We start from the raw sequence: 16101 nt of genomic DNA, 5'->3' as shown, positions 1-16101 counted from the left end.
TCTTTCTGTTTCTAGAGCACATCAAATTCATTTCCTTCTCAGGGTTTTTGTACTTATTAGTGCCCCAGATGCTCTTCTGTGGATCTTCTCACCCCTAACTAACTCTTGTCACAGATGCCTCCTTATCTGAAATAAAACCCCCGTCCTGGCCCCAGCACCCCCTTCCCTTTCACTACTTGATTTTCCTCGTAGCCCTCATTAGGATTTTCTTTTTTAAAGATTATTTATTTATTTATTTATTAGAGAGCGAGAGAGAGAGAGAGAGAGAGAGAGAGAGAAACAGCATGAGAGGGGAGAGGGTCAGAGGGAGAAGCAGGCTCCCTGCCGAGTCTCAGCAGGGAGTCTGCTTCTCCCTCTCCCTCAGCTGCTCCCCCTTCTTGTGCTCTCTCTCCTTCAAATGAATAAACAAAATCTTTAAAAAAGAAAGAAAGAAAAGAAAAAAGAAAACTTTGAGAGTTCATTCTGACTTCTTCCATTTGCAATTAAAAGAACTGAAGCCCAGAGCAGGCAAGTGATTTGCTCAAGGTCACACAGCGCATAGGTAGCAGAGCCAGGACTCTGCACTCTTAGCTCCCAGCTCCCAGACTACTTCTTCCCACCAAAGTACATGTCCTGAGTTACTGTCTCTTGCAGACTTGGTAAGAATACAGGCCACACAGTGGCAAACGCTAGGCCCCCACATGCTGTTTTCCTCTATGACAAGACCTTGCCTTTCCCTGTGGGAGCATATCTGTCTATCAAATTGTGTTCCATTTGCTTACGACTTTGCACAAATTCCTCTTGTGGGTAAGCCAGGCCCGTCTGTTGCCGGCTGCCCTACAAAAGTCACCGTGGCAGAGCAGTGGTCGTGCCAGGGCAGGAGGTCGTAATGGTATTACTGGTGCTGGTGATAGGAGTGGTAATGCTACTAACAGTAGGAATGACAACCACAGCCAGCATTGATTGTGTGTTTCATGTGCGTTGAGGACTGAACTGTGTTCCCCTCCCTCTAAATTCATATGTTGAAATCCTACCCTGTAATGTGACAGTATTGGAGGTAGGCCCTTTAAGGAGGTAATTAAGGTTAAATGAAGTCATATGGCAAGCCCCGATCCCATAGGACTGGTCTCCTTATGAGGATAGGAGGAGATACCAGTACTCTCTTTCTCTCTCTCTCTCTCTGCTTGCCACAGAGGAAAGGCCAGGTGAGGACAGAGCAGGAAGGCAGCCATCTGCAAGCCAGGAACCAAATTCACCAGCATCTTGACCCTGGGCCCCTTGCCTCCAGAACTGAGAGAACATAAATTTCTGTTTTTCAGGCTATTTTGTTATGCAGCCTGAGCAGACTGATCCAGTGTGTGCCAGGACTTACTTGAAGCACTATATATACATTAAGTCCTCTTGACAACCTTAGAGCACACATATTATCGTGAGTTCCACTTTGTAGATGAAGTGCAGTAACTTGCACGGGGTCACACGGTGAGTGGCAGAGCTGGGTTTTGGCTCCAGAATGCGTTATCTTAACCAAGATAAAGGTATGTTTGCCTCCTTAATCTCCTGTTCTGCGTATCTGGGTTCAAGTCCGTCTGAAAGCTGCCTGCCCTGCATTACTCCTTCCAGCTACAAGCTCAAACCAGTGTGGTCTTCTAGGAAAAGAAACTCCGGTGATGTGATCTCTTTCTGTCTCTCAAAAGTAAAGAGGAGATGTCAGAAAGGAAAACAGACACCGAAAAAGGAGCCTGCACAGATGCTGATGGAGACACTGCAGCAAAAGGGGATGTGGTGTCCCTGGTTTCTGGCTAGATGGAGAGAGCCCGCCTTTCTGGAAGGCTCGGGCACCCCAACTGTCCTGCTGCCAGTGTGCTCACTGTTGGTGTGGATTTCCTTACCATACTCGCTGCCCCCCATGGATGTGCTGAGGATAGTCTCGTTCTCTCTGTTGTTGAACGTGTAGCAATTCCCATACATTGGGTGGTGGAAAAGCGTGAAGTTTCTATGAGGAAGAATACGGGTCAGAAGGAGCTTTGGTGGGAACTCCCCTTGTGCATCTGAGCTGAAGGCTGGATGGGCCATGCTTATGAGGCCAACTCTCTTTTATGGACAATGGATAATAGACATGACTTACTTTCTCCACCTTCAGTCTGATAAGCCATAACCAAAGCCCCTCACCCAGGCTGACACACACATTGATATAGGACTATTCTCTGCTTTGTTCCCTCTCTTAATCCTCCCATCTTTGTCTCCATCCTGATGTGGCACTCCTTGTGCCATATGTCTGCCCCCAGATTCCTCTGCTTGTGAATTTCTCAGCCAACACTTGACATTTTTTTCCATTCCAATACCAGGAAATGATCTCCAGGGAAGGAAGCACAAGGCATGTGTCCTTACACTGGCTTTAGAACCCAACCCTCAAGTGGACATGATTCCAATCACTCAGCTTCATAAGGACCAATATATCTCCTTACATATAGAATGGCTTACTGTTTAAATAGAGTGAAGTAAGCCTTTTGGATAGGCAGGAACACTCTAGAATGTCCCACCACTGCTCAGTCACCACTAGAGGTCTGAGTGTTAACTTAAAGGCAGAAAGGTCTGAGAGCTCACCCATCTGCACATAGACCCTTCTTCCTCTCTCTTTCCCACCTTCCCTTCTTTCCTTTGTTTCCGTCTCTGTGCTAGGCCAATGGTTCTCAGTCATTGGTGTGTATGATGGTAGCATCCAAGGTTATACATATACCATCAACCACTCTGTTTTTATGAGTAACTTAATGAGTTCAAGGATATTTTGACTCTGTGCCATCTCTCTCTTCCTCACTGACTCTAGAGCCTAGCTCCCATGTAAGCTGTTTTCCCAAGGGCAGCATCAGAGAAGAGCATCTTCTGCTCCCAAGCCCTCCCAAGCTGAGCTGCAGGTGCAGGCAAGGGGCTCAGAGCTAAAGGAGCAGACTCCTCTCCTGACCTGGCATCGCAGGACACCCCATCAAAGAGGCAGGTAACCAGCAGCTCCTCAGCAGAGTAGCTCATGTTGATTTTCTTCTCCAGAGGGACTTGTGCCATGATGTTCATGTAGTGCAGCTTGTACCACTCCTGGATGGCATTGACTCCCGAGCTGAAGGTGTAGAGGGCGCAGTGGGACGTGTCATTTGAACACTGTGGGTAAGAGGAGACAGTAGGCTGAAGCCATTGGCACTAGCACTGGCCTTCTGAAGGACGGTGAGGATAAGGAACTGGGACTCTAGACCAGACACTCAGGGGGAACAGGAGGGACACCCGAAGCAAGGATGGGCTTCCTCTTACTTCCAGGGGCTGAGAGACATCAGCCTCAAGGACCGAGATGGGGCTGGGAGGAGGACAGAGTTTCACTGTCACTACTCCCTGCGACTGCTTACCAGATAAGAAGAAAAACCAGTTTCTTTAGCATCTCCAGATATCCAGGCTATGGTTGATTATTGCTACTGACTTCCCACACACCTCTAGCCATTTCCTTTTGGGTCAGCAGTCTAGAAATCTGGATGCTTGCCCAGACTCCAAGATGATTTCTCTGCAGGATCTTGGGCAAGGCGTTTTATGGCTCCATTATTTCACCTACCAAATGTCGGCTAAAATGCCATCCTTCCCAACCTCAGAGAGTAGTTGGGAGGACCAGCATTTAAATATATAATAATGAAAGCCTTAGAGGGAGACTGTAGTAGGTTTCAGATGTTCTCATCACACAGAGTTTGGAAGCTCTCAAACGGACAGACATTGAAGGATTGATTTTGCACTCAAGGATTACGGGGAGTGGGTATCTCATGAAAATACCCAGGAAGACTTTGAAAAGTCTCAGTGATTAGGAGAAAGGGCTGTTTTTTCAGGATTTGTAACTGTGCTCTGAGGTCTCACAATTGGCAAGCCAGGTATGAGGTATAGGAAGAGGTGGTCTCATTCCACCAGGTGTCTCATCCTACAGAGGAGTCTGGGGCATGGAGAGATAGGGTGATTGATTGACTTTGCCCAGGTCACTAATGGAATTTGATTTTGGTAAATGGCTGCTTCTTCAGAGCCCCTCAAATGGGACCAAGAAGGAGAGAGATGAAAAGTCAGGCACCTAACAAAGGCAAGTACTGCAGGGAACAGTGGGTATTTCTGCTCTTTATTATCTGTTTTATTCCTTCAGGGGTCTGCACCCTAATTTGGCTTTGGTAGAATGTCATTTCCCCTATTGGATACAGTCTGATGAGACTGTCCACCATGATGCCTCACCCTCTGTTAGCCATTAGGTGACCCAAACTTGGCCAATCAGATAGTCCCAAGATGGAATTTGAATTGTCCTTATGGATGGATTAGCAAAAAGCATGAAAATAGTTTACTTGAAGTTTAATCCAGCAGCCATACGTGAAATGACTTTCCACCATTTCTTGCCACCTAGATCCCTGGATCTTGCCTAATTTCTGTCCTTTGAGTAGCCTCCCTGAGCTACTGGTCCCTTTCTAAGACATTTTTTTTCCTGCTCAATATTGCCTGAGTCAGTTTTAGTTGCTTGCAGAAAATTCACCCTGAACTGGGTGTATTTCTTTGGGCAGGACCATAGAGACAGTGGAAAAGGAGAAACCTTACTGGACCCACCATCTCCAGCCCATCCCATGTCCCCCAGCTGTGAGGACGCGTATCTCACCAGTTGGAATCCCACCACCTCCTTGGACGCGTGGACATGCATGGCATCCGACGCCTTGTGAATGATGCGTCCATTGAATTTCCGCTTCCGCCCTGTGAGGAAGTCCCTGGCCTTACCGGTCTCATCCTGACCGAAAGCCATCAGTGGGACCAGTTTGAGGAATTTAGGCCGTGTGCCCTCCCAAGCCGAATTCCAGGACTCTGCCTCTCGGCGTTTTCGAGACGTATTCTCTGGAAAGCCATACAGGGTCTTTAAGGCCACTCTGGTCTCCTGTTCCAAGTCAGCTAGAAGGTCCCGCACCACACTGTACCTGCCAAGGTGGGAAGGAGGAGTCAGGGAAAGGGGAAGCTCCTCTGACAGAGCACTGGTGCTTCCGCCCTCTGCTCTCCATCAATGTGTGTCAGCCCTGGGCCCACTTCTCGCCTGCCTCCTTGGCCAAGGAGACCAAGCCTTTTATGATTTGCCCCATCCAAAGTGACTGTTGGCTTAAGTAAACGGTGACAGGCTCCTGTGTGACCCTTGCATGACTTCTCATGCCTTCATTTCTGCCACTACCATCTGCTTGCTCTCGGGGTGTGTTGGTGAGTTTGCCCCAACCAGCATTTCTGGAGTGGTGACTATCAAGTGCCTCCCATAAACCAGCCACAGTGAGGACAATTACAGTGCAGACGATCCCTGCTAACGAGAAGTCTGTCCAGGGGACAGTGTGCATCTCCACCAAGCTCACTAGTCCCTGTCATGAACTCCCCTAGAGTCAGTGCTGGGAGGGGGGAGGTAGAACTGTCACCTTGACAACCCCCAAGAACACAGAAGAATGATACAGGATGGAATGAAGCATAACACCATCTTTAACTTTTCATTATACAAGTAGTCCTGGTCTCCCTCCTAACCGCCCCCTCTCTTCTCTCTCTACCCCTTGCTCTGTGACTAGGCGACACAGCATGGTGACTGAGTGTATAAACTGCAGAGCCAAACTACCTGGGGTCCAGCTACCCATCCTCGTTCTGGATTTGTGACCTTGGACCAGTTATTTTAGCCTTTTTGTGTCTCAGTTTTCTCCTCTGTGAAATGGGATTATTGCAGAGATTCTATGAGTTTATCTTGTGTGTGTGTGTGTGTGTGTGTGTGTGTGTGAAAACATTCACTATTAATTTTATTGGTGGAACTATATTTGTTAATATTTCACTCCTCCACCACAACTCAGCTCCACTAGGACAAAGACTGTTGGGTTGTTCGGTTCTATGCCCCAGACTCTGGCACACCGCACGACAGCTTGTCTGATTATGGATGGCTGGAAGAGAGGGAGAGAGAGACAAAAAGACTCTGAGGGGGGAGAATGAGTCTTAGACCTGATTTTGATTTTGACCAGGTGGTTTACTTTGATACGCTTCCTCCCCTGCTCCTCCCTTCTCTCCACACCCACACCTGCTCAGACAAATTCTGCCAGATTCTGACCTGCCTCACAGATCAGTTTTCAATAATCCCGAGCAGGACTCCAGTGACCCATTTAGAACAGGCCCCTTGGCAGACAATAGGGCAAGACCAAGGGTTGATCCTGCCCAGAGCCCAGTGATCTCAATTAGTGGGGCTGGGTTCACTCAGATGAGGGTTTGGGGCAGCTGAGATGCTTCTGGAAGTCACCTGGGTGTCACTTCTGAGTCAGCTTCCAGCTCACATTTTGGGGAGAGTGAGGTGTAAGCTTACAGGGCTCAGGGGAAATGGCTAAACTGGTTGTGTGTACCCATGTGTGTGTGTGTGTGTGTGTGTGTGTCTGTGTGTGTGTGCGCGCATGTGTGCGCTCCCAGTTGCCTGGGCTAGGGGGCGGGTTTAGTCCATTCCAGGTCCAACCTCCAAGTGAAACTGACCCCTGCTGCCTCCCCCTCCTGCACATCCTGAGCTAGTCCATCCTCAGGAGCAGCTGTTAGATAGAAAACTTGGTACAGATTTAGAACCTGGGAGAGAGAGTTTACCAAGGTTGGCAATGAATTCTGATTTTTAAAAAGCATGTCTGCAGGGTGGCGCATGGTACCTTGGAGAGGGGCTGTGGCCTCTGGAGGGGGTGCAGACCCCACCCATAGCCCTGCTCCTGCCTCTTACTTGTAAGGGTTGATGTTGCAGATAGTGACAGCAGGAAAATCCAGCTTCTGGAAGTGGACTTTGATGGAGACAGAGACGGTGTAGAAGGAGGCCATGAGGAGTGCACACTGCCAGAAGATAAGGGCCACGGCGGTGAGCGTGAACAGAATCCAGAGCAGGCGCCGCAGGCGGCCGCGGGACACCACAATGCGGCGACAGCCGTGGGTGTTGGTGTTCAGGCAGTACCACCGCATCAGCTCTTTGATCGTAGGCGCCTGGGGCCCCCTCACCGGCAGATTCTTCTTGATTTTGGCTTTGATCTTCTCTCCAGGAGCCATGGCGAGCATGGGACGTGGAGGGGCAGGCACGCTGGAGGGACGGAGAAGAAAAGCAGGTGAGCTCACAGTGCCACCCCCCCCCCCGAACCAGCAAGCGCTGGCTGGTCCCTGGAGGCCGGACTCTGGGAAACACCAGCCCACGTGCCCTCGGAGGCCGCCTTCCTTTTTCCCTTTGGGGGCTGGACAAGTCTGCTTTCTGAGGTCCTGGCCCCTTTTCCAGGGTATTTGGGGTTTTGGACGTAGCAGCTGCCAAAGGGCAGCCTCCTCCTCTTGCAGCCCCCAGGCCCAGCCGTGCGGGGGCTGGGTGGGGTTTAACCCGTGAATCACTGGACATGTTTGAAGAACCTTTCCCCTGGGTGCCTGGAACAGGAGCCCTGTGCACATCGGCCTCTGCACCACTCTTATCATGCTCTGCCGTATTTAGAGCATGACCACCCACACCTTATCACTGCCCTCAACCTGCCCCCTTGAGGGCAGCATTCCTATCTCACTAACCCCTTTGCCCCCCCCCCCCCCCGCCCCATGCCTAGCTCAGTGTCTCGCTGAGCAAGTGCCCTGCACATCTCTTCTGACAGATACAACCTGCCAAGAGAATTGCTTGGCAGCCAACTTAGATCCTGTTCAGTCCACTCCCAGCCGTGATTTCCAGGATTTTCCCCTCTGCTTTCCCTGCAAGTAGAGTTTCTGTTTCATTTCTGTTTAACTTCTCTTTACATTCAAGCCTTCGGTGTTTCTAGAGCGCCTTCTAAACAATAGCCCACAACACTTGGCCACTTAATATTTGCCAGGCATCGTGCCATATTTTCTTGATTCTAACATAACTAATTAGGGGAATACACTTTAATTCAATACCAGCTTTCTTTGGGGGAAAGTGTTGGAAAGCAAATTACCACATTCATCAACGTACATGATGCATTGCAGATACAGAAACTTTACAACATGGAACAACATTCTTTTTAGAAATGAACTAATGGGATGCCTGGGTGGCTTGGTTGGTTAGGCGTCTGCCTTTGGCTCAGGTCATGATCTCGGGGTCCTGGGATTGAGCCCCACATCGGGCTCCCTGAGCAGGGAGCCTGTTTCTCCCTCTGCCTCACCCCCTGCTTGTGCTTTCTCTCTCTCTCTCATAAGATAAATAAAACTTTAAAAAAAAAGGAATGAACTAATATGTGGGTATTGTATGTTATATATATTGTCTATATATAGGGAGAGTCATCTCATGGTTATAATATATAAACTCCCATTAGTCTCATAAATATCTACAGTCTCTCTATATATACATATAATCTACATATATTTCATTTTGTGTTTCAACAAGCTCAGAGAAGTGGAGTAGTTCATGCAAGGCCACACCGCTAGTAAGGGGAGGAACTGGATTGGAAACTTGCAGCCTTCTCCACCATGATATATGCTTTGGGGGGGCCTGGTGTTGTGCTGGGTGCTGTCCCCTCCTCAAGGAAGAAGGAAAAAGAGGGAATACTGAGTTATTTAATTTCCAAACTCTGGATAGTCAGTGTAACTGCCTCCCAACAGTTGTGAGCACTGGTAAAGGGGGAGGGGAGGCATATGGAAACTCTGCCTCCTCTGCCTGCCATCGGTGACAGAGGTAACGTAGGGTACACCTTACTTTGGGTAGGATATACAGGGTGGTCCCCATGCCCCCAGAGGGCCTGTGTCTGGGACAAGGACTTTAGTTTGCCCCATCAAGTTCTTCAGGCAGGATTCTGGACTTCAGGAGTTACTTTTTCTCCATTTTGACCCCGTGGGATATTGTCCAAATTTGGGAACTGGGGCAAAGCTGGGAGGCTTTCAAGTTTATCATGCTAGTGGGTTTCAGGTTTATGATGTAAAGGAAGTAAGAGTGCTGGGGGAGAGGAGGGCAAGGGAGATGTCCTGAGGCAGCGACATCCCTCCAACAGCGCTCCCTCCCAGACGCATATGACCTTACTGGGATGGAAAAAGCCTTCTTGACCCTCAAAATTATGCTGTTAGCCTCTTGGCAAGAGGAATGTAACTTACTTTATCATTGAAAATATTTCTCATCCCCACCTCTTCTCTCTACAATCCAAAAGCAAATAAGTTAAAAAGTTTGTTTGTTTGTTTGTTTGTTTGTTTTAAAAACGTGGGTCCAGGGCGCCTGGGTGGCTCAGTTGGTTAAGCGACTGCCTTCGGCTCAGGTCATGATCCTGGAGTCCCGGGATCGAGTCCCGCATCGGGCTCCCTGCTCAGCAGGGAGTCTGCTTCTCCATCTGACCCTCTTCCCTCTCATGCTTTCTATCTCTCATTCTCTCTCTCTCTCAAATAAATAAATAAAATCTTTAAAAAAAAAAACAAAAAAAACGTGGGTCCAGGGGTGCCTGGGTGGCTCAACTGGTTAAGCATCTAACTTCCACTCAGGTCATGATCTCAGGGTCCTGGGATCGAGTCCTGCCTTGGGCTCCACACTCAGCAGGGAGTCTACTTGTCCTTCTGTCCTTCCCCCCATTTGTGCTCTCTCTCTCTCTCTCAAATAAATAAATAAAATCTTTTAAAAAATACAAAATTAAAACCTGGGTCCAGGTTCAATTTCCTGTCAAATAAAACTGCAACCCAGGGAAGGTTTTCTCCTCTGGGAATGTTTAGAATCACAGATTCTGGGTGCTCCTGTCTCTAACTCTCCTCACTGAAGACAACCCCTGGGGTCCCTCTGCCGCATCAGCTCATTCTCCAGGACTGACCTGGACCCCAGGAGATCAGCCACCCATGTCACCGAAGCCACAAGAAAAAGAAGGGAACCCATCTTGCTCATCACAAAACTGGTAAATGTTCATACAAACAGTGTTTCAACTTCAAAGCAAAGCAAGGTTGTGGTTACTATTAGGTTGTGCTGCTTGATTGAACATGATGCCTTTTGGAAGAACCCATAGCTGACACCAAGCATTCACTCTTCAAAGTACTTTACAGGTATTAACTCAGTTCATTTCCACAACAGATTTCTGAGGTAGGCATCCTCATTCCCCCATTATACAAATGAAATGGAGATCCTGAGAAGTTTAGTTTGTCCAAAGTCACACTAGAAAGTGGCTCAGCTGGGATTTGAACTTAGGAGTCCACACTCAGCTACTAGCTGTGCTGCTCCCCAAATAGTAATAATAATGGCAACAACAGCAAGAACAGCGGCTATTATTTATTGATCCTTTCGTACTCCCAGCCATCCTATGCAGCTCTTTTTTACACATGACCTATTTAATGCTCATAATTATATAAAGTACTAGTACTGTGCCCATTTCACAGAGGGGGGAGACCGAGGTGCAGAATGATTAGATAACTTGTCCAAAGCCACACAGATAGCAAGATTCAAAGGATTTTTTTTTTTCAAATTCCAGGGCCGCTCATGACCACGATTCTCTACTGCGCCCCGCTGGCTCACCCCCGACCTCGCCAATCTCCCATGCCCCAGGCAGGGACCCCAAGTTTCAGGCTCTGGGCACGGGACCCGAGCTCCTCCCCCGCGACTCCGCAGCTCCTGCCTACCCTGCACAGAGCGATCGCACGCTGTGCTGTGGCAGAAGTCAATCCGCTGAAGCCTCCAGAGAGAATCCAAACCGATTCAAGTGTTTGCTTCTTTCTGCAACCACAGTCACCCCAGAGAAAACATTCCAGAAGGTAAAGGGAACAATCGCGGTCAAGTCACACCAAGGCCAAGAAAGGGGGCTGAACAGGGGCTGGGCGGCGAGACAAGGCAAGGCGCGGCCCCGGACCCCGGGAGTCCCGGACCTTGTTCCTGAGTAGCCCAGAAATGCCTATCGCCCCAGCTCTGTGTCCCAGGCCACGGCGTGGGCGACGCCAGAGAGCTGGCTGGACCCGGATTGACCTGGGAAGGTGTCCCAGCATCCCAGCCACCGGGGAGGCAGCCCCCGGCTGATGCCGGCTCCGCCGCCAACCGCGCGGACTGTGTCCGAGAAGCCACCCGGCCCCGCGGCCGCTCCGGTGCCTGAAAGCCCCAAACTCGCGCGACCCGACCTGGCTCTAGGCTCACCTCGCTCAGTTCCGGAGTCCGGGGCTCGCGTGCGCGCGATCCGTGTGCGATCTGTTCTGCTCCGCGTACAGCTGGAGCATCCCGCAGCCGCCGCGGCCTCCGGCTCTTGTGGGCCTGACCTGGGCCCCGCCCCTGCAGCCCCGCCCCTGCAGCCCCGCCCCCTCGGGGCCACTCCCACCTGCGCAGGTGTATTCCCCAGGAGGCCCGGGATGTGCCAGCCGCGACTCCACAGCGCCCCCTGCCACCCTGAGGCCAATCTGCGCCCAGGTGCGTCCGGCCCTGTGCCTTACCGTAGCGCAGCGCAGTGCCTGCTGCCTCCCTGAGGCCACCCAGCACCCTGCACGCCCTCTGGGTCTGGGCGGCACCTTCCACCAGCACTTCACAGCGCCTCCTGCCACCCTGTTACTGCCCGACACCTTCCACTCTGGTCCAGTTGGGCGCCCTTCCACCCCAGCACCAGGAGAAATCCCAACAGCCTCTTACCCCAGGCTCCCCACTGACCTGGATCATGAAGCTGCTTCAGTGCCCACCTGCGTCTGGCTGTGGGCAGTAGGGGTTTTGCAGCCAGGCCGTTTATCCTTTGGTCTCTTCAGCTGGCTTTTCATAGCGATGCACACAGATAGCTGTAAGAAAGGGGCTTAGAAAATGACAACTGGGGGGTGCCTGGGTGTTTCAGTCGGTTACACATCTGCCTTTGGCTCAGGTCATGATCTCAGGGTCCTGGAATCGAACCCCACATGGGGCTCCCTGCGCATCGGGGGGTCTGCTTCTCTTTCTCTCTCTCTCTCTCCCTCTCTCTCCCTCTCTCTCTCAAATAAATAAATAAAATCTTAAATAAAAAAGAAGAGAAAAGAAAATTGCAACTGGAAGGGACCATAGAGATACCTCGGTCCAGCCCCTTAGAGTAGGGAAGAAAACAGGCCCAGAGAAAGGAAGCGTTCTCTTCTCACACAGAACTTCTCAGACTTTAATGTGCATACAATCACTGTGGATCATGTTAAAATGCAGATTCTACCTCTACAGGCATGGGGCGGGGCTTGAGAATCTGCATTTCTAACTTTCCAAGTGATGCCTCTGTGGCTGGTCTGTCACCATATCCCACCTGGATCATTGCCATATTCCCCTCACTAGCCCCTCTACAGCCTATGGTCAATATACTAGCCAAAGGGATGCTATTAATTTAGAGTCAGATCATGTCGCTCTGCTTAAACCCGTTCAATGGCTTTTTTGCTTTATCCTTAGCAAAAGCCAAAGCCCTATGGTCACCCACAGTGTCCTCTGTGTCTGACCCCTGTTATCACCTCTCCTCATCTCCCACCACTCTGACGCATTCTGCTTCTTTCTCTTTGGTCCCTGTGTTGTTCCTTGGATATGATGACACCCTTCTGCCTCAGCGTTTGTTACTGTTGTTCGCTCTACCAGCATCACTCTTCACACACACACACACACACACACACACACACTAATGCACCCAGATAATCATGTGGATCATCCCCTTGCCTCCTTCTTGTCTTTGCTTTATTGTTATTCTATCAGTTAGAACTTCCCTGGCTACCCTATCTAAAAGCTCAATGTTTCCCACCTTCCCAATCCTTCTTATCCATGTGATCCCTTCTATGCGATTTTTCTGTATAGCAAGACCAATCAAGATAAGCAGAATTGCCTAGCCAGCCCCTCAGTTGATCCCAGGGACCCCAGTCATGCCATTGCTGCGGCGATTGAAAACGGATACAGCTTCACTCAAAAAGAAGCCTTGAAAGACCCTGCATTTCAAGACTATTGCGACTAGTGAGAGGCCCAGCAGCAAGCCACTGATAGCCTGATAACTTCCAAGCTCAGAACCTAGGAAATGCAACCACCAGGGGCCAAGTTCAGAGAACATTAAAATCACTTACATTCAACATCAGCTGCTCTTTCCTCAGTGCTACTGGAATCCTGTGACTGGAATTCGTCTTGGTGAAGTCATTTGGTTTCAAGTAACAGAAACCAACTCAAAATAGTATAAGCAAAATCAAAACCCCTCTCAGCCTCAGTGGATCCCTACGAAGAATTTGACTGGCTACCAGATTTGCAATAACTAGCTTCTTTGGGTAAGGTGCCCTCATCCCTGGTCCATTCAGGATAGAGACACATAAACAAATATGGCCGTAGAGGTCCACCACTACAGATAGATGGGCATTTCTCTAAGAATGTGGTGAGAGTGAGTGAGAAAGGAACCAAAACATCCCTTTGTTGCCAATAATACCACTTCCAAGCCACTTAGGAAAAATCAATATGAAATGAGACTTACACTGTCCCCTAAGTACATAGACTTTTTGCCAAAAGCAATGGTGTGGCAGTCATGTTTTCTTTTTTCCTCTTTTTTTCTACCAACATCTATTCCCTCTTTTTCTGGAGACGTCTCTGAGTTTCCTTTGGAGAATCATTCATCCACCTTTCTCAGTCCATGTGGTTGAGTTGGGGTGATCCCACTTCTGGCTCTAGGTCTAGCCAATCAGCTTATCACATCACTCAGGTCTTAGTGTTTTGTTCAGGAATAGGCCTGAGCCCCAGTTAAATCAAATGAAAGTCATTCCCACCCAGGATGTTTTCTGGAAGATTGCAAAGAGAACTTCTCTTTTGGCAGGGGGGCTACTATCAGAAAGGACTGTGTGATCCAAGAGCTGCGGGGAGTATCACATGGGGCTTGGGAGAGAAGCCAACACAAAGGAAAACAGAGCTGAGAGATGGAAAGAGTTCCAGCCCTAATGATAAAATGTCTCTGGACGCACAACTACCTTAAGCTGGGTCTGTGTCCCAGACTTTTTAGTCATTTGGGCTAATAAATTTGCTATTATGCTTATGACATTTTTTAAAAAAGATTTTATGTATTTATTTGACACAGAGAGAGAGACAGCAAGAGAGGGAACACAAGCAGGGGGAGTGGGAGAGGGAGAAGCAGGCTTCTCGCTGAGCAGGGGGCCTGATGTGGGGCTCGATCTCAGGACCCTGGGATCATGACCTAAGCCGAAGGCAAATGCTTAATGACTGAGCCACCCAGGTGCCCCATGCTTATGACATTTTGAGTTCAATTTCTTTCACTAAAAGCCAAAAGACTCCCAAATAATATAGAGGATAAAAGTCCTATCTTCCCACTTGAATGGAGAGATGCCATTTTGTTTCTTTTCTTTTTTAAGATTTATTCATTTATTTATTTTAGAGAGAGAGTGAGCGTGTGAGTGGGGGAGGGGCAAAGGGAGAGGGAGAGAAGCAGACACCCCGCTGAGTGCAGAGCCTGACACGGGGTTCGATCTCACGACACTAAGATCATGACCTGAGCTGAATTAAGAGTCAGATGCTCAACCAACTGAGCCACCCAGATGCCCTGACATTTTTGTTTCTTAAAGTGAGTGTATCCCATATCCAGTCCCAGATGAAGGATCTACAAATCTTCTGGGGAACATTTTTCTATGCTAGACGACACCGGTGAGAACCCTGTGCTACTAAAAGGGAAAAAGGGAATTTGAATTCTGACAAGAAAATAGACTGTCCTTGATCCTAGACCTCTATAGCTAGCTCAGTAAGGCCCAAAGTTCACCAAATTACCTCCACAGAACCTACAGCATGATGTGAATCAGGTGTAGAGTCGGTGGCACTCAAACTTCCAGGCTCATATGTATACTATGTAATAGGATGGTAGGATTCTGAGACTTATATGACTTGCTGGGCTAATGTGGAGTGGTGGCATAATAAAAGTCATTCTTATTTATTAATCAGACCCTAGTTTCCAAAGACCAAGGTAATATTTCTGAGTGTAGTCTTAGTCAGGGGCGATAACATTAATTGTTACAATATTAGAGAAATGCAAATTTGGTTACATCCATTTTCTAGGACAATTTCTTTCTCCAAAGAAACTCCACACTTTCTTCCTTCTTCTGACAAAAGTTAGCCTCATTTTCCTAGCGTAAAAAAAAAAAAAAATTCTTTCATCAGAATCAGATTCTTTAAAGATCAAGAAACATACACAGATAACCTATAATGATGGGGGAAGTGTGTTGAAAGCACACAGATGACTATCACAGGGGAGTTCTTGATGAAATCTGTTTATCTTATCTATGTGGAATCCATTCCACTTTCTACTGGCAACAGAGCCTACATTTTCTTTTGGGGAAACATCAATTCCTACCTTAGTCTCTGTGATATTGGTAGGAACTCTAACCTTAACACCAACCATAACATTTCTCTCTCTGGACACATTTGGTTCAGGGAAGGGCGTGCTTCCCAAGCCAGCCAATGAAAACCTTCCCCTGGAGAGAGTTTAGCCAGCATTTTGGCTAACAGATAAGTCTTGCGGGAAGCTGCCTTTGTATGATCAGCACCGCGGACAGCAGTGCTCCTTTATGCAGGAGGTCTCCACTGGGATGTTGCTCTCCCAAAATACTACTTGCAGCTTTGAGATGGATATAATAAGAAGAATGAAATAGTGAAAGTGACCTCCTTCAATCAGGTTATTCAGTTGGTATGGGTGAGAGATGTCACAGTCAGATTGCCTTTAAAACTAGAAATGACCAGTCGATTCTTAGTGTTTGTCCTTGCGATAGTTATGTTTTATAAAATTGCCACAAACATTGAATTAACAGATATTGAACTATCACTCCTAAGCAAAATATAGAGTTAGGTTCTTGCAAGTTTCTGATCATAACATATTCATCAACTGATCAATAAATAACTTTTTAAAATGTGTGTTTCTGTTTAAAGATACCTTATTTAGGGCCTTCTGGGTGGCTCCAACTCTTGATTTTAGCTCAGGTCATGATCTCAGGGTCATGGGATAGAGCCCCATGACGGGCTCCTCGCTGAACATGAGCCTGTCTAAGATTCTCTCTCTCCCTGTGTCCCTCCCCCACTTGCATGCACTTGCGTGCTAAGAAAAAGAATTTAAAATTTAAAAAAATAAAGATACCTTATTTAATATACATGATTGAATAATCAACATTGAACTCATGGCCAATGGCACTATCACTCTTGCATAAACGAAACCTATCTAACACATATAT

General features: G+C 48.3%; 1 protein-coding gene across 2 annotated transcripts in view; it reads right to left on the bottom strand.

Moving 5' to 3' along the window:
• Positions 1 to 15876, bottom strand: part of SCNN1G (sodium channel epithelial 1 subunit gamma) — a 30507-nt gene extending 14631 nt beyond the window's left edge. Inside the window, exons 1-5 of one of the 2 annotated variants that reach the window (XM_025855467.2) lie at positions 11066 to 15876; positions 6731 to 7078; positions 4634 to 4943; positions 2939 to 3129; positions 1869 to 1972 (exon numbers count right to left, since the gene is read on the bottom strand). In XM_025855467.2, the coding sequence (XP_025711252.1) occupies positions 1869 to 1972; positions 2939 to 3129; positions 4634 to 4943; positions 6731 to 7056 (931 nt within the window). In that variant the 5' untranslated portion in view covers positions 7057 to 7078; positions 11066 to 15876. Of the gene's footprint in view, positions 1 to 1868; positions 1973 to 2938; positions 3130 to 4633; positions 4944 to 6730; positions 7099 to 11065 lie in introns of those variants that run through there. The other variant, XM_073887965.1, reaches the window with a different exon arrangement.
• Positions 15877 to 16101: the final 225 nt, after the last annotated feature.

This window comes from Callorhinus ursinus, unplaced genomic scaffold (assembly GCF_003265705.2).
Source record: "Callorhinus ursinus isolate GAN/ISIS: 27379988/994484 unplaced genomic scaffold, GSC_fseal_2.0 scaffold85, whole genome shotgun sequence".
NCBI lineage: Eukaryota > Metazoa > Chordata > Mammalia > Carnivora > Otariidae > Callorhinus > Callorhinus ursinus.
Note: the sequence above shows the minus strand (reverse complement) of the source record. Positions and strands in the feature narration are given on the sequence as shown.